The 23144-nt window shown below is 57.3% G+C and overlaps 9 protein-coding genes across 9 annotated transcripts; 4 read left to right on the top strand and 5 right to left on the bottom strand.

Annotated features, from left to right (window-relative positions):
* Nucleotides 1-20: 20 nt before the first annotated feature.
* PG985_003422 (uncharacterized protein) lies at nt 21-1294 on the bottom strand (the record flags this gene model as incomplete). Its single annotated transcript, XM_066823191.1, has 2 exons — nt 21-394; nt 550-1294. 2 exons carry the CDS (start codon nt 1292-1294, stop codon nt 21-23), a joined length of 1119 nt encoding a protein of 372 aa, XP_066690623.1.
* Nucleotides 1295-2790: 1496 nt separating this feature from the next.
* On the top strand, nt 2791-3943 carry PG985_003421 (uncharacterized protein; the record flags this gene model as incomplete). The annotated part of the gene is made up of 3 exons (XM_066823190.1): nt 2791-3248; nt 3324-3690; nt 3896-3943. 3 exons carry the CDS (start codon nt 2791-2793, stop codon nt 3941-3943), a joined length of 873 nt encoding a protein of 290 aa, XP_066690622.1.
* A 1240-nt stretch (nt 3944-5183) lies between these two features.
* Nucleotides 5184-7446, top strand: PG985_003420 (uncharacterized protein; the record flags this gene model as incomplete). The annotated part of the gene is made up of 3 exons (XM_066823189.1): nt 5184-5433; nt 5464-7242; nt 7343-7446. 3 exons carry the CDS (start codon nt 5184-5186, stop codon nt 7444-7446), a joined length of 2133 nt encoding a protein of 710 aa, XP_066690621.1.
* A 423-nt stretch (nt 7447-7869) lies between these two features.
* On the bottom strand, nt 7870-9101 carry PG985_003419 (uncharacterized protein; the record flags this gene model as incomplete). The annotated part of the gene is made up of 2 exons (XM_066823188.1): nt 7870-8972; nt 9035-9101. The coding sequence occupies 2 exons, from the start codon at nt 9099-9101 to the stop codon at nt 7870-7872; spliced, it is 1170 nt and encodes a 389-aa protein (XP_066690620.1).
* Nucleotides 9102-9622: 521 nt separating this feature from the next.
* PG985_003418 (uncharacterized protein) lies at nt 9623-10205 on the bottom strand (the record flags this gene model as incomplete). Its single annotated transcript, XM_066823187.1, has 3 exons — nt 9623-9892; nt 9987-10066; nt 10133-10205. The coding sequence occupies 3 exons, from the start codon at nt 10203-10205 to the stop codon at nt 9623-9625; spliced, it is 423 nt and encodes a 140-aa protein (XP_066690619.1).
* An 891-nt stretch (nt 10206-11096) lies between these two features.
* Nucleotides 11097-16627, top strand: PG985_003417 (Endosomal peripheral membrane protein; the record flags this gene model as incomplete). The annotated part of the gene is made up of 5 exons (XM_066823186.1): nt 11097-11174; nt 11276-11342; nt 11401-14417; nt 14465-14678; nt 14733-16627. The coding sequence occupies 5 exons, from the start codon at nt 11097-11099 to the stop codon at nt 16625-16627; spliced, it is 5271 nt and encodes a 1756-aa protein (XP_066690618.1).
* Nucleotides 16628-17668: 1041 nt separating this feature from the next.
* Nucleotides 17669-18942, top strand: PG985_003416 (uncharacterized protein; the record flags this gene model as incomplete). Its single annotated transcript, XM_066823185.1, has 2 exons — nt 17669-17872; nt 17896-18942. The coding sequence occupies 2 exons, from the start codon at nt 17669-17671 to the stop codon at nt 18940-18942; spliced, it is 1251 nt and encodes a 416-aa protein (XP_066690617.1).
* A 594-nt stretch (nt 18943-19536) lies between these two features.
* On the bottom strand, nt 19537-20557 carry PG985_003415 (mitochondrial 37S ribosomal protein mS42; the record flags this gene model as incomplete). The annotated part of the gene is made up of 2 exons (XM_066823184.1): nt 19537-20464; nt 20550-20557. The coding sequence occupies 2 exons, from the start codon at nt 20555-20557 to the stop codon at nt 19537-19539; spliced, it is 936 nt and encodes a 311-aa protein (XP_066690616.1).
* Nucleotides 20558-21115: 558 nt separating this feature from the next.
* On the bottom strand, nt 21116-22711 carry PG985_003414 (L-ornithine N5-oxygenase SidA; the record flags this gene model as incomplete). Its single annotated transcript, XM_066823183.1, has 3 exons — nt 21116-21217; nt 21276-21807; nt 21864-22711. 3 exons carry the CDS (start codon nt 22709-22711, stop codon nt 21116-21118), a joined length of 1482 nt encoding a protein of 493 aa, XP_066690615.1.
* Between the last annotated feature and the right edge of the window lie 433 nt (nt 22712-23144).

The raw sequence follows: 23144 nt of genomic DNA, 5'->3' as shown, positions 1-23144 counted from the left end.
TGACTATATAATGTAATCCATTAGAATACCGGCCCACTGAAACTGAATCTCTCCGGTCCAGAGTTGGACCAACTATACTGGTTGATATGGGAACTGTCACCCGACAGCGTATACAATGAGCCCGCAGTGCTTGAGGCGATGGCGGTAAGCGGCGGCCCATCCGGCTTGTTTTCGGTTGTGGAGCCGGCCTCGTTTTCGAATCGCGTCTTTAGGTTCCGGTTCGCCCTGTCCTTGGGCGCCACGGTCCACTGGCCCGTCATCGGGAGGAAACTTGCTTTGATATCGCCGCTGTTCCGGTCCAGTGCGAGGGCCAGGCCGAGGGCGTTGCCGGCCGTGTCCGCCACGGTGAGCCGCTGGGCGTAAGGTACGTTTTCGATGATTCCGCCGGGGTCGCCTGAACAGTTAGAAGGAAAGACCGAATTGGCGAGCGGGATGAGAAAAGGGGTGGGATGTGGGGGGAGGGTCTTTCTCACTGAATTTCCAGCCGAAGTCTCCCTTTTTCGTTGAATAGCCAATTCTCAATTAGCCCGTCTCGGTGGTACAAAAGACGTGCCTGTGTCATCTTCTTGTCATCAGGCTTCCCCGATATCTCATCCATCTGCGGTGTCCGAAACATTCCCAGGCCTGAGGCCGGGTCCGCACTGACAAGGTATGCCTTCTTGGACCAGTCTCGTCCGCTCGCCCACCACAGCGCCCCCGGGGCCAGGTCGTTGCTTTGGAAGGCGATTATATTCTGGTTCAGGCAGCCCGCTGGGCAGTAATGCGCGAGGGCTGCTAACGCGGTATTGGGCACTGCGGAATGCGTCACGTTCCATAATTCACCCGTGACCCACATGTTGGATGTAGCATCCGTGGTGCGTATGTCGCGAATTTTGTTATCGGCGTCGAGGTAGTACAGATAAACCACCGGATCTTCGGTAGCCCGGGCGACGACGCCGGCCAACGGGGTGTCCTGCTTCGGGTTTAACGGGACGGTGGTACCTGGAAGCAGCAGGGACTCGATGTTGTGGCCAGTCCAATTTGCGGAGCCATCGTTGTTCTGGTTGAGCCACAGCTTCCCGTCCCGCTGGTAGAAAACGACCTCGTGCTTCTTGTTCGAAGAATCGGTCCAACTGACAGCGCTGAGTTGGGAGGAGTTCGGAGTTCTATCGCCGGAGGATGGTGTGGGCGTCGGTGAGATGGCGCTGGACTTGGATTCCCGGTGCAGGACTCCGCCAGCAATACCACCAGCGATAGCGCCCAATACCAATAGGGCCAACACCACCACGAGTATCCGAAACGCTGCGGATGACATCCCACATCTAGACCGTCCATGTCATTTCAGGAGGTCTTTTGTGGGCTCTGTGGCGGAAATATTTCCTGAGCCGTCGAGCTCGAAAGCCGGGCCGCCGTCATGGGGAGCAGTTGGGATCTTTTCAGCTGCTGTCGGGACGACCACTTTCTCCCATGGATCGGGGTACGAGACTTCGAGCGTGCTATACGGATCCTGGTTCTTGCATGATGCCACGCCTGTCGTACTCGACAACGGGTGAATGTCACTGTTTCCGTTGCCTCGAGATGGCGTACCATCCAAGTGTGATTCAACCATAGAGAGAATTGCAAGAGACAGTCAGAAGAGTGAGGAACCCGAGTAACAGCGAGTGCTCCATTCTCAGGACAGACTTATTACAGCCTTATAACAGCGACTTCATTGATGAGAAGCCCGCCCCCACGACTAACACATTGCTTTTTGTTCAGCTTAAGTCAAGGCTGTAAGGTTCGGTAACTTTTGGTCCCATGATTCAGCCTTGACAATGGAGCCGGAGAGGAGTTATTTCAAGGAGTTAACCTTATGGCTATCCCCTAACCTATGGTACAGCGAACTTGCGAATACCTAGTCCCGAGGATAGCCCGCTCCTAAGACTCGTCCATGAAAGCGTTGCCCGTGCCCATGCTCTTCTTTTCTGTAATCGTACGGGGAAGGAGACTATTGAACAAAGCTGGTGAAGACAAAATGTTGTAGTAATGAGCGGTGGATCCTGATTCTTGGTGATCGCGTGGCTGCTTCCGCATCATTGGCAAGAAGAAACCGAGTCTTACCTGATGATGAGAGAAACCAGTCTCTGTTTCGAATCTTTTGCCCGCGCAGCAAAGGCGATGGTTACGTCCGTGACAACAGTGGTGATGGCACTTCTCGGAACCTGACCCCCGCGGCTCCCACAAATCGCCGTCCATATTGAGACGTGCGAGCTGCTCATGCGGACCCTTGATTCGTGCATATTCTTGGCCGGCGCTATCCAGCGAGCGGTCTGCATGGCATGGTGGGGATTCGACGCACCCCTGCCGGGCATCACCCCCCTGATCTAAATTCGCCGCTCCTCAACTACCTAGTAGCCAGACAACAAAGAGTCCGATGAGAATATGGCAATTCTGCTTCTCATCCATACCCCCTGAAGTCCCATGCAGATATTCTCTGATCGTATCCCTGACTTACTTGTTCGTACGATTGTCCGGGCTCATCCACACGTTTTGGGCTGTGCGGCTTCGTTTAAAAATGGATACCATGCCGGTCACTTGGGAGCGAGCTTGCCATTTTCAATCACGGAACGTAGCCGGCGTCAACGGGCCGTTAGCACCACGGCACGAACCCTCAGGTGGGCTGCACTGTTGCGGGCTCTGTATCCACCAGTAGCCTCAAGAGACGCCTATATCAATACCCAAGTTGGCTCCTCTAGAAAGACACTGTGTGCTTACTGCTCCTGATTGCGCCGCTTTCCTTATCATCCATCAGCCTAGGCTCACAACAACAACATGACCCTCTCTTCGCTTGTCGTGGCCTATCTGGCCGCCGCCGTCTCGGCCGGGACGGTCATCTGGGACGGCCGGTTCAACGACCTCTCCTCGGCCACGGACCTCAACAAGTGGTCCTGGGGCAGCCAGGTCGGGCCCTACCAGTACTACATCCACGGCAGCGGCGCCGTGACCGACTACGTCAACCTGTCGCCCAGCTTCAAGAACCCGGCCGATTCGACCTCGAAGCAGGGGGCTAAGCTCACGCTCGACTCGACGGCGTACTGGAACGGCCAGAACATGCGCCGCATCGAGCTGATCCCGCAGACCACCGCGGCCATCAACCAGGGCAAGGTGTACTACCACTTCAGCATGAAGCGGTCCGACGTGAACCCGCCGGCCCAGACGCGCGAGCACCAGATTGCGTTCTTCGAGAGCCACTTTACTGAGATGAAGGCCGGCTGGCTGAGCGGAGCCGCGTGAGTGTCAATCCAGTCCCTAAAACGTATGCTATATGCAACTTTTACTAAATACCATGCTGTATAATGCAACAGAGGCACGACCGATCCTCTCCTCCGGTGGATGGTGGACGGCCAGACCAAATGGAGCGTCAACTGGGACGCCGACGTCTGGCACAACGTGGCCTACGAGATCGACTTCAGCGGCAACACGGTGGGCTTCTGGCACTCGACGGGCGGCGACCCCCTGACCCGCGTCATCGCCCCCGTCTCGGCCAGCACCTCGAGCAACGGCGCCGGTTTCCACGTGGGCGTGCTGGAGCTGCCGAGGAGCGGGTATCCCGACGCCGTCGAGGACATCTACTTTTCGGGCGTCTACATTGAGACGGGCAACATCAACACGGCGATTGGCAGTGGTAGCGGGACGTCTCCGGCGCCGACGACTACTACTGCTGCGCCGCCAGTAAGTACCGGGCCGACCTCTACGACTTCGAAGGCTGGTTCGACTACGACGGCACCTGCCCCGAGTACGACGGCGGCGCCGGGTGGGGTGGGCCAGACCAAGTATGGACAGTGTGCTGGCAGCGGTAAGAGACAAACACTCCAACCCATCTCTTACTGTTGAAGAAAATGGTTCAACTGGATCATGCTGACGAAAACCGACATAGGCTACACGGGACCGACGTCCTGCGCGTCAGGGACTTGCTCTGTGCTGAATGAGTGGTGTAAGTGGTTTTCTCTCTCCCTTGGTTTGCTTGCCCCCCGAATTCTATCATTTACCCTAGTTGGTTTCTATACCGCTGCATGTTTTGCTGACATTCACGTTCAGATGGCCAATGCCTTTGATTGTGATGGCGCAGTGTAACGACAGAAGGCTTGGCCGTATAGTTGGGTGGTGGCGTAGTGGCAGATTGGCTACTAGATGATTTTGGTGGGAGATGGCGGCAAAGCCGATTGCATTAGTGAGAGAGAAGGAAAGTCAATGGGCCAGTAGCGGGATGGCTTCGGCGACCATTCCCACCGATTCTGGGCTTTCTGTCAGTGTCACCTCGACAGGGATCCCGGCCTCATCTAGATCACATAGCACGTCCCCCTTACATCTTGCCCGGGGCCGGTCAGATATGTAGGGATGGCGGGGGTGGTGGCCATGCAAGCCTAGCCTGCCAGCATTGGCAGAAACGAACTCCCGATCTTCCTTCCTGCTAAACTTGTGTATGTGCTAGACCTTCAAGGTCGATTGATTGATGGATGAACGAGAAGTGGGAAGCTGCAAGATGCAAGAACCCAGCTGCCCCAGCTTGCCCCAATTGGGGCGTTCCAGTGGCAGCTGGAGCCGTTCTTTTTTAATGGCCTGCATGTCCTGCCGCCATGTGTCTTTCCGCCGAGAAAGAGAGAAGTGACTCGTTCCTGACCAACGCCCAACCCCAACCAAACAAGCCACGCTCTTGCAATCAATATGACAAGGCTCCAGGCCTGAGGATCTTTTGCCCGGGTCGGACCTAACATTCACCCCACCATCGTTGACGCCTACCCAATTACTAATCAATCGCCCTCCACCTCCAACATCGCGACAACGGCGCAGCACCGCACCATGGCTCGTTGCTGATTGATTGGAGTGGCACCAGTACCTGACCGAGTCTTTGCTGAATTTGGCCGGTTGCTCTGTCTCAGTATGAATAGACATCGAATGGCCTAGGATCGACAGCAGGCACGCACCGCATCCCATCCGATTGTACTGTCGTCGCTGTCTCACCCACAAAAAAAACCACCCAAACGCGTCGTTCCGGTAGCCCCCGCTACAGGCAGCGAACTCGCGGGGCACCACCAACGAACTCCACGCTTCCCCGGATTCCATCGTGTCCACCGGGGGAACCCAACCCCACTTTGAGGAGCAGCCAGTGTGTCACATAGGCACGCAGTCGTTCGTTACGCAACCGGGATCTTGGCAACACCACGATGCGCGTCATGGGTTCGGATCTAGCCATCCTGAGCGCCGAAAGGTATGACGACGGCCGTCGTGTCCAACGCCCCGCCAGCAATGGGACCGCCATGAAGAAGGCCATCTCGTCGGGTGGCGACAAGTCGGTCCCCAAGAAGAGAGCCCGGAAGCAACCTCCGGTCGACCAGGACGAGCATGACGAGGAAAAGAAGCGTGCTCGAGGCCGACCCCGGCTCGACACCACCGACCAGACCCCTCAAGAGGCAGGTTTCTTTCTCTCCTTGCCGTAGCCGGAAGGTGTGCCTGTACTAACTCCTCAGCAGCGTCGCCGCACTCAGATCCGGCTTGCTCAGAGAGCATATCGCGATCGGAAGGAGAGCGCCATCACCAACTTGGAGAGAGAGGTCGAGAGCCTCAAGACGACCAATGACCAGATGACCCAAGCTTACCAGGATGTCTTTGACTACGCTGCTAGCAATGGCCTCCTGGATGCCAAGTCCGAGCTGGGCCGCAAGCTCATGAGGTTGAAGGCGCTGGCCAAGAAGTCCACTGACGTCTACGATGACTACAATGGCTCGTCGCCCGAAGACGGGACCGACGAAACCCAGCTGCCTGACGAGCTGCGTCGCCAGTCAGACCCTTCTGTCAATTCGAGCGAGAATGTCGACAGCAGCGGCAGCTCGATCAAGCAGGCATTTCCAAGGCCAGAACCCCCTCAGCAACTTTGGGCTGGCGTCATGGTCACCCACGAGCCAGTCAACGAGGCCAAGGCACTGCCACCACTACCACCACCACGAGGGCAACATCAGCTTTACCCGACCTTGTATGATGGCGGCCCCAGCTCCCATCATCCCCCAGGACCCATTGGGTACGAGATTATCGCCCAGCCGACGTCTCAGAATGCCAGCTTCGCACCCCAGTTATCATTCGACCCCTCAACAGCATATGGCGGCGCCGGCATGCACCCCTCCTGGACGCCGTCCCCATGGGCCTCTTTACCAAACCCCAGCAGCCTTGCCTATCAGGAGCGGTCATTCGCGCGCCGGCTTCATCGAACCGCCCTGCAGCGCGCCGCAAGACTTATCACCATGAAGAACCCGCCGTCCGAGGCCGTCCTGCGCGTCTTTGGGTTTGCTCGGCTATTTGAGACGCTTGAGCAGATCAGAGAACGGACCCTCGATCTCCTGACCCGGACCGAGCGAGAGTCATTGTTCAACCAGGAGTATCCATTCCAGCAGCTCGGGGGGATGGGCACCCACTTCCCGGCGGCCCATGAGACGAGCGAGCACCCCTCTTCTTCCCCGACTATGCTTGGTGGCGGTTTGCCCACGGGCCGAAGTGGCAAGGAGGATCATCATCCTTTCATTATGGGCCCCATGGACCCTCGCGTGGGTAAGATAAGAGAAACCCTCGTCAGTCTCGGGGGAGAGATCAACCTGCCGGGGTTTGACGGGCAGTTCTGGGACCCGGACGAGGTCCAGATCTATTTGATGCACAACGGAGTCGAGATCCCGCCCGCCGTCGACCATCATACCGTGGAGCTTGAAGATGGCGCGTTCGGGCCTCCTCCCTCGCAAGTTCAGGACGAAGATGACCTAGCACAGTTCGCAGCAGCCCGCCATGCGGACTTTTCTAGCACGGCAGCTGTACCTGGGGCAGCAGGGTCAGGAACAGGCACAGCTACGGTTTCTGGTCTGGGTGGCTCTGTTGCATCGGTTACCTCGGCGGTACCAGCCTCAGCGCCACGGCTCACAAGTCCCGTGGCTCGTCCTGATGCTATGCCGTCGGCGGCACCTCACACTGTCGACGCATCGCCGCTCTGGCCTCATGGACACAGTACCGTCGGTCACCAGTTTTCGCCTACAGGATCGGCCGCCGCCGCCTCAAACATGCCGGTGTTCCCAACTCATACCTTCCCAAGCCCAAATGTGATGGGCTTCTCCGTTGAGATGGGCGGGCCAGCACATTACTCGAGCAATCATCCGACGGTGGGCGCGTCGGGACATCATCACCACCATCTTGGTGCTTCTACCACCAAGAGAAGTTGGCGAATCAACGTGGATGTGTTCCTGCATCGTGAGTTTATCCATTACCCCTGAGATTATATCCTTCCTGCATTGACTCTTTTTGCGTGCATGGGGCCGTTGCTGACTTGACTTGTGGCTGGCGCAAACAGAGCTGATCATTAAGATGACCTGTCTGGGACGCAGCCCGGGCATTCGACCCAAGGATGTGGATTTGGCGTTCTGGGCCAGTGTGACGGGTCCCAGCCCAGCATGACCATCTTTGATGCTGCGCTATGATCGTCAGCTGCTTCCAATCCGTTGACGATGATGGGATGATTTGGGCAATATGGCCTGTTTCTCTCCGAACTTTTACTTTTACGTGCTTTGGCGACGGAGTTCCGGGGTTAGGAGGCGGCTGCGGTGTATGATTTTATTACTTCGTCACTGTAAGAACAGGCCAACGGAATGACAGGGTATCATATCAAGGGATATACTACAAGTCTGAGAGAGACCGAGAGGGACAGGGGACTGATGGTATATACACATATCCTCGGGATTCTTGTTCTTATCTTATAGCCACGCAGCACAATACAATACACGCAATACTATATCACAAGTATGCAAGGAACTGTTTAATTGCCATCGTAGCATGGCAGAAACCCTTAAGTTCCATGCAAAGGCGTGAACTGTTCGTTGATTAGATGTGGTGTTCAACAAGCCCCCGACGAGGATGACCCCTTTGCCTTGGCTGCTCTGCCCCTGAATCATTGGGACTGCCGGTCTTGTTCTTCTCCTTTTGCTGCATTTCTTCATTTTTCCGATTCTCCTCCCACCACCTACGGCGCTCCAGCCTGTACGCCTCTTCCTCCTGTTCTCGGAGGGCCTTCTCCGCATTGATCAAGTCGCGCATGGCATCGGCGCGGGCGACGGAGTCCTCGCGCTCGTGGTTCAGGACGTCGCTGAGGTACTGAAGGCCGTGCTCGCGGATGGTGGCCTCGTACGTCTCGTCGGGGCCGTCGGCGCCGCCTTCTTCCAAGGAAAGCTGGGCGGTCCGGGCCAGCGTCTGCTCCCAGGCGTCTTCCTCTTGGGCGTCGAGCATGTCCTCCTCCTTGAACTGGGTCCAGGCCGCGACGCGCTCGACGCGCTTCTTGTTCTTCTGGTGCAGCACGCGGGACAACAGGGCGGGCTGGGGCTTGGTCAGGCGCAGGAAGGGGAAGTCGCCGGCCATTTCGAGGCGGGGGACCTGGCGGCGGCCGCGCACGCCGTCGACGGATTTGGCTCGGGAGTGGCCCAGTTGGGACTGCGGCAGGGGCCGGTTCGGGGTCGCGTACTCGGGGACCGGGAACGGGTTTGCGGGCGTCGCGGGGGGCGAGACCTTGACGAGGAGGGGGCGGGTGCCTTCGCGCGGGGCCGAGGATGGGGCGGGCGGGTTGCGGCTGTTGGGCGGGTGGACGAGTTTGGCGGCGAGGGTGGCGTGGCGCTTGGCTAGGCGGGCGCGGAGGAAGGACTCGATGGCGGCATGCTCGGGGGAAGAAGAAGAAGTCGTGCTCGCAGCAGGCGTTGCTTCTTCCTCGGCAGTGGTGGCTGTGGCGGCGGCGCGGGACAGGAGGGCGAGCATGCGGTAGCCGGCCTGGAGGGCCGGGTAGACGAGGCGGGGCGAGGTGTCGGCGCGGTTGCGGCGGAAGGCGCTGCGGACTTGGTGCGCGATGGGGTTACGTTTGGTGCCGAAGGCGGTCGCGAGGTCGGCGGGGAGGGGCACTTTGGGCGCCACGGCGAGGAGGGCCTTGTAGAGGGCCAGGCCTGGTGGGAGGGACGTTTAGTATGATGATAGCTTAGGTTGAGCGGCAGAGTGATGTATTTACATGCTGTGCGGTGGCGCGAGTTGCGCGCCGGGACAAAGTGACTACTTGAAGTCCATTTGGCCGGCATTGGAGAATTGGGTGGGCAGAACAGTGAGTTGGGATCGAGGTTGCTCGAAGGTAGCAGCAGGGGAGTTGGAACAAATTGAAGGTTTGGCAGAAACGTCAATTGCGGGAAGGGCGGAACCGTTCCGTGCTACAGAGGATCACGTGCGCCGAGTATGGCATGTGCAAGTCAGGTCACCGGTGATGTAGGCAATCTAGTTGTCTAGGTACCTAAGGTGATGGAGGTGTTGCGGATAAGCAAAGCAAGTAGAAAGTGTATGGGCAGTACTTTGATTCAATTGACCAACCCGGATCTTGCCAGACACCTGCTATCGCGAAGAAAGCTGTCTAAGACGCCTCGCCATCAGCTCTAATACTGTTAGTCTAGCCTAGGCGGAGCTGGAAAACAAGGACTCGAAGCCGTCATGTCAAAAACGATGCTGCCCGTGCAGCAGCATTTCCCCCTATGCCATGGCCATGCGCAAGTCTGGGTTCTTGACGATAGATCCTTCCATGTCCTCAAGCCCCAGTCTCTCTTCCTCCCAATCAGTTGTATGTGGTTCCCTCCGGAGGCTGAGGTATCTTCTTGCACTGGCTGCTGGCCATGAAGCGTCGCAGCTCAATCAGGATGGTCTCCATGGTGTTCTCGCGTTTCCAGTTGGCCAGGCAGGGCAGCTTGGAGGGGATGACCTTGCCGTCGGCCTCCTCGACGCAGGGCAGGATGATCTTGTGGATGAACTGTATGGTAGGCGGCTGGTCGGGGTAGTTCTCGCCGCAGTGCATCGTCAGCCCGTAGATGCGGTTCTCGAACACGCTCTGTTTGGTCAAGTATCGTAAAGTCAGCCAAACGTGATTCTCGCCAAGACCAGAGTATTGGTTGTGTTGGTCGCATGAGAAAGACATAACGTACATGAGGAGGACCGAGAATGGTACCGTTCCAGTCCGACATCAGCATGTCTGATGAATCGGCCAGACCAAAGCTGCATGCCTCTACATATCAAGTCAGCGCGTGCGTGTGCTTGGCGGCGCATGCCCGGCCAGTGTATCGAAACCCACCAGTGCCGAGGCCCTTCTCGCCCTTCTCGAGCTCCTCCAGAAGGCGGAAGTTGCGAGGGATCTTGGCGCCCATCTTGTCGGTATAATCGTCGGTCGGGATGAAGTCGGTGTGCTTGTAGGTTGGTGAAAGGCGTCGGGGCAAGAAAAGTCAAGTAGGTAAAATGTAGCTCGGCGACCGGCAGCCTAGAAATCGAAGCTTGGTATCCAGAGTGGTCCGGCGGTTAGGCAATCTGGTCGGGGATTGTGGATGCGATTAGAATCCGATCCCATTTATTAGGCCAACATAGCGCGCAAGGCCCATTTAGGGGACATGACTTACCTGAGACAACAGCTTGCTTCGGACAGAATTCGGACGACTACCTATGCTAATCAAGACGATATCGGCGTTTGTAGAAATCTACTGGAAGCGAAGAAAAGAAAACAAGGTGATGCCTTCCAAGATCTGCAGCAGCAAGACAAGCAATCAATTGCTACTAGAATGTAAGGCGGTGATAACCTAACGTCCTTGTCTTGGATGGCGGGCGTCTGCGCAACCCAACGAAGGAGGGGCTGCCCTGTTCAAGGCGGTTTTTGGTGGTGTAAGACGGCCCATGGCGGGGTCGTATTCTACGTAGGTAGCTGCCCGCCCGTCTACCTAAAGCAAGCTCGGGCTGCCAGGATCTAGGATTAGGTAATCTCGCCATGGGTGGAGCTGGCCCATGGGAATGAGACTGGCCTGTGTGAGACGGCAGCACTGAGTAGAACAACAAGCAGGAATCTGGCTACAAGGCAGCCGCTTTCTTTCCACGTCGATAACTCCCTGCTGCACCTGTCGGCATTTCGCTCATGAATTGTACTGGTGCACCTCGTGATTTTGCAGACTGGTAGGCATTGAAAGAACGAGAAAGGCGCCGGCTTGGTGGCCCTTCCAGCAATCCAATTGCCCGATCCCCTTCATGGAGTTCGTACCAGCGAAGCATGCAAAATGACCTCGCAGCTCCTAGCCTCCGAACTCACCAACCTGGTTCAGGAGAGCAAACGGAAACACAATGACCTCCGCCAGGTGAGCCCCCTTCCTCCTCCCAACTCACTGGTCTTCTCGCCGGGTTTGCTTTTTTCTCAATTGGGTTCCCAATTGACTAACTTGTAATGCCTACAATTTAGGCCGCCGAAAGATCTCTTGAGGAGCTAAAGGGCATCCGGGGTGGCAACGAATCCCAGGTCGCTGCAGGTAAGTCATTCATTGCTGCTGATGATGCTGACCCTGGACGTCACTGACAACCTCCCAGAGCTGGCCCAGAGGGTCAATTTCGTGAACCCCTTCATCATCGCCTGTGGCAGCAAAAATGCAAAGTTCACCGGCATCGCCATTGTGTGCCTCTTGAGGCTGATTATGAGCAGCGCTCTACCGCGTTCCAAGCTGAGTCCGGTCCTCGAAGCTCTGCGGGAGGCCACATCGGCAGGCCTTGACGTACAGCTCAAGATCCTGCAGGCCCTGCCAACTCTCTTGCAGAACTACGCGACGGAGATCCGGGGCGACTTACTTGTCACTGCCCTGAACATATGCTTCATCCTCCAGTCCAGCAAGAATGGCATCGTTAACAACACATCTGCAGCAACTCTGCAGCAACTGGTTGTGTCCGTCTTCGACAAGGTGGTCGTCGAGGATAAGTCCAACATTGATACCCATTACGTGGGCGAGGCTCCGACTCAGGATGGCACGGTGCGGTTGCCATCCGCCGCCATGGACGCCTACCGGATCTTCAACGACATCTGTCTCATGACGGAAAACCAACGACCCGAATATCTCGGGTTCACGGGTTTGCCGCAGACGTTCGGTCTGGAACTGATAGAATCGGTCCTGACCAACCACGCGGCTATCTTCTCGACACACCCTGAGCAAGCACATGTGTTACGGGCTAGGGTGATGCCGTTCCTCATCAGTGCACTCTCGAGCAAGATCAACTTTGCGACTTCTGTCAGGCTGGTCCGCATACTGTACACGCTACTCCGGCGGCATTTGAACATTCTGCACAGCGAAGGGGGCGAAGCACTAGAAATCATGACCCATCTACTCGACCAGGACACGGCTTTGTGGAGAAGGGCTCTATGCATGGAGGTCTTCCGCGGCATATTTGGCGAGCCTGGCCTGCTCCGGAGAATATACTTGCTCTACGACGACACGGAGGGCCAGAAGAACACGCTCAAAGATCTCACCGCAGCTTTTGTTCGGATCAGCACGGAGAGGCCTGCTGTCATTGGTCTTGCTCACCAATCGACAATCCCCGTAGCAAACCCGTACGGTGGCCTCGGGAGCTCGACCGACCAGGCAATGCTGGAAGCAAGTGGCGTGACTGGCATTATCAGTGGCTCCGTCAGCGACGGCTCCAACACCGGAATTAGCACTAGTTTCAGCTCCATGCGAGTGCCCTGTATCGACCAACTGGACAAGACCGATCCTCCATCGATCCCAGAGTCGTATGTGTATGCCTTGACCTTGTCTTGCATTACCTCTCTCTCCGAAGGACTGGCCAAGTTCATCTTGCCGCTCACCGTTCCTGGAGAGGGCCGTTCCCGCCGACGACCGAAAACCTCGGATGCCGAGAGGAGCTTGCCAGCTACTATAGCGGAGGAAGAGAGCGAGCCATCCAAGACCAATCTAGACAGGGTCGCTACATCCAATTCGTTGGAGAGGTCGGGGTCCTTCAAAAGGAACCCCGTGCCTGTCAACCCTCTTGCTCTGAAGGACCACCCCCTGCACCAGGAAGTACAGATATGCGCCAAGATGGTTGACGAATGTTGGCCAGCGATCCTGGCTACTTGCTCTACTTTCCTCTACGCGGCGCTGGACTCCGAATATTACCATGGCCTTGTCCGGGCTTTCCAGAAGTTTGCGCACGTCGCTGGGCTGTTGCAACTCGCCACCCCGCGTGATGCCTTCCTTACCACATTGGGCAAAGCAGCCGTTCCACCAAACGTCTTCACAGCTTGTCTCGGAGCTGGCTCCTCCAAGCCAATGGTCTCCACGCCCGCGACGGAGACGCCCGGCAACAGCATTCTCGGAAACGCACGAGGCCTACTTAGCGTGGAGAATCTAGTCACGCCGGTCGGCGCGGCTGGTGAGCGGCAGAGACAGGCTTCGCTTGATGCTACTGCGGTCCCTCAAACCCTTAATACTCGAAACATGCTGTGCCTCCGTGCTCTTCTCAACTTGGGAATCGCGCTCGGTCCGACACTGGGATGCTCGTGGAGAATTGTGCTAGAAACTATGCAGCAGGCTGACTTCATCCTCTTTTCTACCGGTGAGATTGCTGGTCGCACACCGATAGCCACCAAAGGCCAGGATGCCAGGGCTGAGAACGAAGCCAACTCGCTGCTGGCCAATTTCACCACCGAGGTGAAGCAGGTAAAGACCGCCGGGACGAGGCTGCTCGAAAGCACGGTGGACTTCCCAAACGAGCCGTTTCTCGAGGTCGTCAATGCCATTTGCAATCTGCTGGAAAGGCAGCCCGACGATGCGTCAGAACAATCGAGCCGGCCCAATTCACCTCCCTCCCAATCTCTGTCCCCAGGCTTGCGAACACCAACCGGCCAGCATCGGCGTATGCTCAGCATCTCCACGCAAGCAGCCGTCAGCCCCAATATAGAGGATCAGTTCGCTCTGGCCAAGCTGGGCGACGTAGCAAATATCAACATTGATAGACTGCTTTCTTACAGCCCGGAGATCTCGGGCTGGACTCGTTTCACATCAGAGCTCATCAATATGCTCTGCTCAGCACCTGCGTCACCTCAGGTCCGACGGCGCGCGGCTGACATTCTTGTTGACCTTGTCCTGAATGCAGCCAAGGTTGCCGTCAACCTCAGTGACGAACTTCGGAGCAAGGTCCAACAGCGACTCCTAGAGGCGCTACGAGACTCGCTCCTGCCACTACAAAAAGAGGAGCGCGTCTCATCCATCACCAACTACGCCACGGATGTGGACATCCACAAGGTCATACTCGAAGGCTTGAAGACTCTACTGGATGACAGCGGCGAGACTCTCATCAGTGGCTGGGATGTCGCCTTCGAAATCATTGGCAGCATTTTCATTAAGAAGCGATTTGCCGATGACACGAACAAGGGGACGGACTCGCAGTCCACCGTCGTTCTCACGCGTTCGGGCAAGCTTATCCGGTCGTCGTTCAGCTCCCTTCAACTCATTAGCTCGGATTTCCTGTCATCGCTTCCCAACTCCTGCTTCCTCATTCTGGTTGATACCCTGTACAAGTTCTGTTCTCAGGATGACGACCTGAACATCGCACTTACGGTAAGGCTCTTCAACTCCTCATATATGTACTAGACTGACAGTGGTAGACCGTGACCTTCTTTTGGGTTCTGTCTGATTTCCTGTCAGGCAAGAACAAATCTTTGCCCATCACTGACAACTTGATCGGGGGTGCCGACGACAGCTCCTTGGCGGCCAAGGCTGCCGATTCACAGGACCCATCGTCAGATGCTGCATTGTGGATGTTGCTATTGCTGCGGTTGACCAATGTTACTGCTGACGACCGTTTGGAGCTGAGGAACAGTACGTATCTTACCCCACCGTGTATTGAAAGCCCCTTTACTGACCAATGTTAAGGCGCGACGCACACTCTGCTGCGAATCTTCGATGCCTACGGCGATCGATTGAGCCCCGAGGGGTGGGCCATCTGCATCAAGTCGGTCATCTTCCGGCTTCTATCCTCGGTAGAGACGCAGCTCGGGTCCGTCAGCGAACAGCAAGTGGAAGAGAAAGAACGAGTTGAATGGCACGACACGGCTGTTGTGGTCATTAATGGCATTTCGGGGCTGCTTGCGAACTATCTGGATGTTCTCACAGTCCATCCCACGTTCAACTCCTACTGGCAACAGCTACTGGGCCACTTTGCTTCCCTGCTCGACTTCCAGGTTCTGGAAATCAACACGGCCACCTTTAAGGCTCTGACCCAGATCCTATCACAGAGCCAGAACGGCGCGAAGCAAAACTTCAACACAATAACCATTGACCTGGCCTGGGACCTGTGGGCCCGCGGCATACCTATCTCCAAGCAGCCGGAAACGTCCAAGGCCCTGGACAACCAAAACTGCCTGCTTGCCTATGTGGCGGCTCTGCGCGATGTATACCGCCTGATCCAATCCGACTTGGCGTTGGAACGGGTTTCTCGCATGCTGATACTTCTCCGAGAGGCCATGCAGCAAGCATCACCAGGGGCTTATGTTGCCGACATCGAGTACGTGACGCCCTTACAGGGCCAGATCCTCGACGTCTTGAAGATGTTGCGGACGGACATAGCCGGAGTCCCTTCTGCACTCATCAAACAAGCATCCGAGTTTGTGTCCTTGGCCTTTGACGATGACATTGGCCCGCAGCCGCGCAGAACACAAAAACGCACCTATGTCGCCATGTCGAAAGCGAGCATGTTGATGCTCGAGTCGTTCATTGTTGGGCATGCCTCGGACTTGGACATATACAGCAGCGGCGCATTCCTTGCGGCCTTGACGGCGCTCTCGAAGCCCATAGTACTCAAGTACCAATTCGCGACAATTACCAAGTCGCTGCGGCCGTGGAAACAGGCTACTATGTCCACATTGACCATATTAGGAGCCACCATGCACCAGCTCCGCAACCTCGATGTACCGCGCCCGATGCTGCAGGACATCTGGGGTATGATCGTAACCATAGCCAACGGCATCACCAATGCCGACTGTGAAGTGCCCGAGGAACGCATCAACCTCGCTGAAGATGAAGAATTTGACATATCATCTTTCAGCAAGCTACGCGAGCTGGTCATACCCTCTATGGGCGCCGAAGTCGTTCCGGATATGACGCGAAAGCTCTACGCCGAGTCGCTATTCCGGATCTCCATCATCCATGCACCGGCGCCAGCCGAGTCCAAGATCATCTACGGCAACAATCCCGACGGTCACGGCCTGGCAACCGTCTATAAGCTACGGTCCGGCCGTACACTGGACGCGACACCGACCTACCGCCACAGAATGGCCTATGTCTGCCTCGATGAGCTCTTCTCCCTGGTTGCGAGCCACGAGGCATCAACGCCGCAGATCATGGTACAACCCCCGACACCAGCATTTTTCCCGCCGCCGGGCAATCCTTCCTCTCAGAATGCTGGGATGGAGGCGCCACACTCGCTCCACGTCCGGCTGGCGCGCACGGCGGCGCCGTATCTCATACTTCGCGCTGCCCTGACGCTGCGGGCGTACATTGCGGATCAGCCGCTGCGGGGACAGATGCCGCAGCCGTTGTCGCAGCGCAAGGAGCTGCGCCGGATCCTGGAGCGGTTGGTGGAGCTCAAGAGCGAGAGCGAGGCCATCCCGGACTGTGCCAACGTCGAGAGCGAGTCGCGCAAGCACATGCTGCGGCTGTACCCGCTCGTGGTGGACGCGGTGCGGGTGGCGGGCTGCTGCGGCGATGCCGGGATCGGGGCGCTGCTGGGGAAGGCGCTGGACGTTGTGGGCGGGGAGTTGGGGATGTAGTTGACGTCTGTATTATTATTACTATATCATGGGTTGATAGATGCGAAGAAGAGGTTAGAAGAGAAAAGAGCCCGGCGTGCGACGGGAAGGCATCTTCGTCGCGGGTTATAGTCAGACGATTCCACAGGAGACATAAAGTTAGCGGTGCTTTTGTCATGTTCTCATTTGCGTATTTGGTTGGTCGACTACAACTGCGAATGTATACAAATGTACTAAGACAGAAGCCCTTCTTGGGTCAATTGACACTTCATGATAGATCGATGGAATGAGCATCCGTACAGTTTATTCCTGCGGCCGCTTGCCATGTGTGTGTGTGTTTTGGAGACTGACTCTTGATTGAGGATGAGTCGTCCCTTCACTATGGGGTGTTCTTGTTGGAAGCTTCCAACCAGCTACCTCCTAGCCCATTAGCGGCTACCTACCCCCCAGTAACCGGCTGAGCAATTGGATTGAAACCACTTGAATTGAGCTCCATCTGAGCTGAGCTCTGTAAGCAGCAACTGAGAGACGGGCAGCAGCAGTCACTACTAAACCACATACGCCACGTGCGCCACACCACCGCCGGCCACATCGAAGATACATCCGAATCTTCGTCGACGAAAACCTGCTCGCCGACAGGTATAATGCCCTGCCGAAAGCCATAGGCTAGAGAATGAGAAAAAAAAGCGTCTTCATCCAACAAGACATCCTGCTGCGGTCGGAAGAAGCCGACCAGAAGAGATACATAAAGCAGACACCAACATCCCACGCTACTTGGCCTACATAGGTCGTAGCTTCCCCAAGTACACGTTTGGCCCGATTGGTGCAGCTGTTGGGTTTCAGCGCGGTTGCCCGTTGCTTTTTGCTGAGCAATTGGATCGAAACCAATTGATGAATTGAGCTCCAAGCTGAGCTCTGACTCTTGCCTGCCTGCTACCAGCCCGATTCCCGAGCCCACATTTGCATCTCGGACAAATAACGTCACCCGCCCGCTATCGTCCTCACACCTTTTCAATTCCACGCATTTGCATCTCGGACAAATCCTGCGACACACTTCCCACCATGTCGCTGGCACGCCAAGTCGAGAAGGCTGTGATACGGCATGGCCTCACACGACCGACTCGCCTCGGACTCGCACCAACCACACCCGCAGCCTTGACCACGACCCAATGCCTCCGCAGTTTCCAGTCCACCACTAAGACGCTTCTGCCCTCGGGCTCCTCGTTCGGTGGTGGGAACTCCCTTGGCGGTTTCGGCGGCGGCGCTGTTCCTCCTCCTCGTACTTCCAGCGCCCGTCCTTGCCCGCCAACACCATTGTCCGCTTTGTGCCCCAGCAGACGGCATGGATCGTTGAGCGCATGGGCAAGTACCACCGCATCCTCGAGCCCGGTCTGGCCATCCTCCTGCCCTTCGTCGACCGCATCGCCTACGTCAAGTCCCTCAAGGAAGTCGCAATCGAGATCCCCTCCCAAAGCGCCATTACCGCCGACAATGTCACCCTCGAGCTCGACGGTGTCTTGTACACCCGCGTCTTCGACGCCTACAAGGCCTCGTATGGTGTTGAAGATGCCGAGTACGCCATCAGCCAGCTGGCCCAGACCACGATGCGTTCCGAAATCGGCCAGCTGAGCCTCGATCACGTCCTCAAGGAGCGCGCCGCCCTCAACACCAACATCACCGCTGCCATCAACGAGGCCGCCCAGGCGTGGGGCGTCACCTGCCTGCGCTACGAGATCCGCGACATCCACGCCCCGGGCGCCGTCGTCGAGGCCATGCACCGACAAGTCACGGCCGAGCGATCGAAACGTGCCGAGATCCTCGAGTCCGAAGGTCAGCGCCAGAGCGCCATCAACATCGCCGAGGGTAAGAAGCAGAGTGTGATCCTGGCTTCCGAGGCCTTGCGCGCCGAGCAAATCAACCGTGCCAATGGTGAGGCCGAGGCGATTCTGCTGAAGGCCAACGCGAGTGCCAGGGGTATCGACGCCATTGCCAATTCCATCTCTTCCGGTGGGGCTTCTGCTCAGGGCGCTGTCAGCCTGAGCGTGGCCGAGAAGTACGTCGACGCTTTCGGCAAGCTCGCCCGCGAGAGCACTGCCGTCGTGGTCCCCGGTAACGTGGGCGACATTGGCGGCATGATTGCTACGGGCCTCAGCGTCTTTGGCAAGGTGGGTGAGGCGCAGAACCGCACCATGGCCGAGAAGATGGCCGGAATTCAGTCTAACGAGAACAACAACAACAACAACGGCACGACGGATTCCCAGGACGAACAAGCGAAGAAGGGCAGTGTCATCGACTCCATGGTCAACGAATTCGACAACACGGCCAACCGGAAGTGAGGCCGAACAGACAAGCGACGCATTTGCGCCTCCAGCCCTTGATTTCTCGCGGACGATGGCCCCTTTATCAAAAGTTTACAACATTGGTGGATGGAACGAATTCTTGCGAACAGGACAGACATGGCTTTGGGGTGTTTTCTTTTGTGTGTGCATGGCGTACGCCGGATGGACGGGATGCGCGGTCAAAAAGAAGATTACAGCGCCCTTTGGTTCGAGTGCATGCATATTGGGCTTCATTTCGTTCAGCGGAGCAAGAAACCGTTCTCAAAAACCTTTCTTCATGAAGCATGGCGTCGTCTGTATGAGCCGCCGAGCGAAGTTTGGAGCCTTGGAGTTGGCGGCGTGGACACGGTGTATGAGTAAAACAAAACGACCAACATATATGTACCATATGGTTTAGGGGGGACCGACACCTTACAAGTCCTTCCCTTTTCACAGCTCAGCTCAGCCTCATCCTTGGAGTGTTTCGGCTGTAGAGTCGACGATAATACAATACAGAAGATATCCAAGTCACATTTGACGTGTGTGTTAGCCATTTTGACATTTCTTGTCTTTTTGTTTTCTACTAACTGTGCCTGGAGAAACTACGAGAGTTTAGTTGGCGATGGCAGCATCGTACAGGCGGCTGGCCTCTTCCCAGTTGACCACTTCCCAGAAGGCCTTGATGTAGTCGGGCCGGCGGTTCTGGTACTTGAGGTAGTAGGCGTGCTCCCAGACGTCGAGGCCGAGGATGGGGGTCCCGCTGCCGCAGCCGCCGGGGCAGACGTCGGCGCCCATGAGGGGGCTGTCCTGGTTGGCCGTCGTGACGATCTTGAGCTGTCTCTGCTGTGCGCCTTCTTCAGGGTTGGAAAGGACGAGCCACGCCCAGCCGGAGCCGAAGACGGTCGCGGCGGCCTTCTCGAATTGGGCGCGGAAGGTGGCGAGGTCGCCGAAGGACGCCTCGAGGGCGGTTTGCAGGGGCGAGCCCTCGGCGGGAAGCGAGGTGCCCTTCTTGAGGCCGCGCCAGAAGTGGCTGTGGTTCACGTGCCCGCCGGCGCTGTTGCGGAGGGCGGTGCGTTCGGGGCCGGCGGGGACTTTGTCGAGGTTCTGGACCAGCTCGTCGGCCGAGAGGGTCGAAAGCTCGGCGGCACCGACAGTCTTATCTTCTGATTGTGAGGAGGAGAGTTGGGCGAGGGCGGCGTTGAGGTTGTTCACGTAGGTCTGGTGGTGGCGGGCGTGGTGGATCTCCATGGTCTCCTTGTCGAAGTAGGGCTCGAGGGCGTCGTAGGCGTAGGGCAGGGCGGGGAGGGCGTGGGGGCCCGCCGTCGCGGGCGGGAAGCCGGGCGCGGCATTATTCGGAGAGAAGAAGGTTAGGGTGTCGGGGCGCACGAGGAAGACGGTGCCGAGGAGGACGGGGAGGGCGGCGGCGACGAGGAGGAGGGGCGAGGCGCCGCCGCGGGGGGAGGGGGTGTGGTTGGCGGTGCCATGATCGGATCGGAATTGCACGAGTAACCAAGTAGAAATGCGATTGGGACAGGGTAAGCTTTTGAATATCTATATACTCTTATGTTTTTCCAATTGCAAGTGGTATGTGTAGGTATGAGCGAGGAGTGGTACGATATATATACCATGACATGTACGTATGTAAGCTGAAGCAAGCAGCTTGACAAGAGCTGTTGACAGCTTGCCTTATAGCTAGGAGCTCCCCCCAAACTCCCCCCAAAGGGCGGGGCCGAGCTGTCGTGTTTAGGGGACCTTTTTCTTAGCGCGCTGCGGCCCGTTGAAGCTGGGCGGGCCGCCAACGCTTAGGGCGAACGGTTTGAAGGGCGTTTCGACAGCGAACCCATTGCCAATTGTCTTGAGCTGGAATAGCATCCCAGCCCAAATGAATATTGGCTTCCATGCCGTCATCTGTCGCTTCGCAGTTAGGACAGCAACATTGTTGGAAGCAGTTAAGGAAGAAGAATGAGAAAAAGAAAAAAAGACTCTTCTTCACATGTCGAGAGGTATGACAGGCCAGTAGGTCAGCAGACCAGGCGATTGACTTGCGTCGGTGCAATTGGATGGATATGTAGATGTAGATAGCTCCGGCTCTTAGCCAGAGGATATTATTGATGAATATATGTATGTGTCAGTGTATCTTGGTATCGCTGTGCATCTCTCACACTGGTATTTCCCGTGAGGATTTCTTCGTCTATAACTTGGACTTGATTATTTTCTCCTGGCCCTCTCCGAAAATGGACTCGACAATCTCGCCTGACCGGGTGGCCAGGACCGAGAGCAGGGTATCACTCAACTAACAGAAAGATGCATGGTCAGTATGTTTTTCGGCGTGATGGGTGAGGTAGACGTACCCCGTGAGTTTTCTCGTTGCATCCCTGAAGCCAGATGCCGGAGCCCGGGGCCACCTTGCCCGGCGCGAACTCGACGCCGTAGTCGCGGCGGACCTGGACGTCGGCGGCGGTGAGCTTGCCGCCCTGCGGCTGGCCCGGCAGCAGCGGCGCCACCTTCTCCATCATGGTCAGGTGCGACGTGCGCTGGTAGCCGGTGGCGGCGATGACCAGATCAACATCCATGATGGTCTCCTCGCCGGCGTCGCGCAGCGAGCGGGTGCGGAGACGCAGGGAGCCGTCCTTTTGGCTGTTGCTGTCGCCGTTGGCGAGACCGGTCACCTCGGTCGAGCCGTGGATGCGGTGCGGCCAGCGCCGCTCGTCGGGGCCCAGCTCGCGTCGCTGTTCGTACATGTGTTCGTAGAGAGCCTCGATGAGCTCGAGGCGGACCACGCCGTAGTTGGTGCTCCGGGCGTCCTTGAGGAGGGCGGAGCGGCCGTCGGCGGATCGGGGGTATAGGTCGTCAATGAAGGCAGGGTTGAAAATGGAATTTACACTGGCAAGTAGTCAGTAAAAGAAACCCTCGAGGGCTTTGATATGGAGGGTACTCACAAGGGGGAATCGTCGCTGGGCTTGAGGAACTCGGACCGCATGATGAGGTGGGTGCGCGAGTTGGGGTATAATTTCTGAATGTTGTTGAAAATCTCGGCGCCGCTCTGGCCGCCGCCGATGACGGCCACGCGGTAGGGCGCGGCGCTCTGGGTGAGGATCTTGGGCACCATGTGGGCGTACTGCGAGGAGTGGACGATGCGCGGGTGGTTCGCCGGCAGGCCCCGCGGGATGCTGGGCTGGCCGCCGATGGCCATGATGACGTTCTTGGCCCGGTACGTCGTGGCGACGCCTGTCTGCGCGTTCCGCGACGTGACCTCGAACACCGACACGGGCCCGCCGGAGCTGCTGCGGACGGGGGTCACGGACTGCACCTCGCGGCCGTACTGCACCACGTGGCGGAAGTGCTCGGCGCACCAGCGCAGGTACTCCTCGTACTCGACCCGCGCCGGCAGGAAGGTGTTGAGGTTGATGAAGTCGATCAGCCGCTTCTTCTCGTGCACGAAGTTGAGGAAGGTGAAGTGCGACCGCGGGTCCCGCAGCGTCGCCATGTCCTTGATGAAGGAGATCTGCATCTTGGCGCCCGGCAGCAGCATGCCGGCGTGCCACGCGAAGCGCTGCTGCTTCTCCAGGAACAGCACCTTGGGCGGCGAGGACGCCGACCGGCTCCCGCTCGCGATGGAGTCGTGGAGCGCCACCGCCACCGCCAGACTGGCCGGGCCGAAGCCCACGCAGATCAGGTCGTGCACCTCGTCGGCCGAGGTGGCTTGCAGGTGCGTCGACATGGCCGGCAGCTGGTTCTCGAATGGTGGGCCGTCGATGTGGCTGCCAACCAAGCTGATGGGCGGCATACTGGGAATCAGCGGGGAGGTAGGGAGGGAGGGAGGGATGGGATGTGTTGTGTGTATGTATGTACGTATTCAGAGTGCTCTCTGAGGGTGGCAATGTATGTGGAAGCTCAAGAGCGGTAGACTCGACAAGATAGTCAGGTTTGGTTAGGTAAAGATGATGCGTCGAGAGAGGGAGAAGGAAAGGCGGCTCTTGTACGTGTGTTAATATAGTAAAGCCGGTGCTGAGGCAGGCTTGAGATCAAAATAAAAGAATTGGAGCCGATCCAGGGTTCGAGGGTCGATCAGGACAAAGACGGGGAGCCGGTTTCCTAAATACATAAAAAAGCCAGGCGCTTTCCGGCGGGATGGGAGGATGTGTTGATTTCCCTCTTTTCTGTCTGTTCCACTCGATATGACACCGGCCTGGTCGGTCTAAGTGTGATGGTCGCGAATG

The sequence above is a fragment of the Apiospora marii genome, assembly GCF_038362585.1.
Source record: "Apiospora marii strain CBS 49790 chromosome Unknown utg000002l_segment0_segment0, whole genome shotgun sequence".
Taxonomy (NCBI): domain Eukaryota; kingdom Fungi; phylum Ascomycota; class Sordariomycetes; order Amphisphaeriales; family Apiosporaceae; genus Apiospora; species Apiospora marii.
Note: the sequence above shows the minus strand (reverse complement) of the source record. Positions and strands in the feature narration are given on the sequence as shown.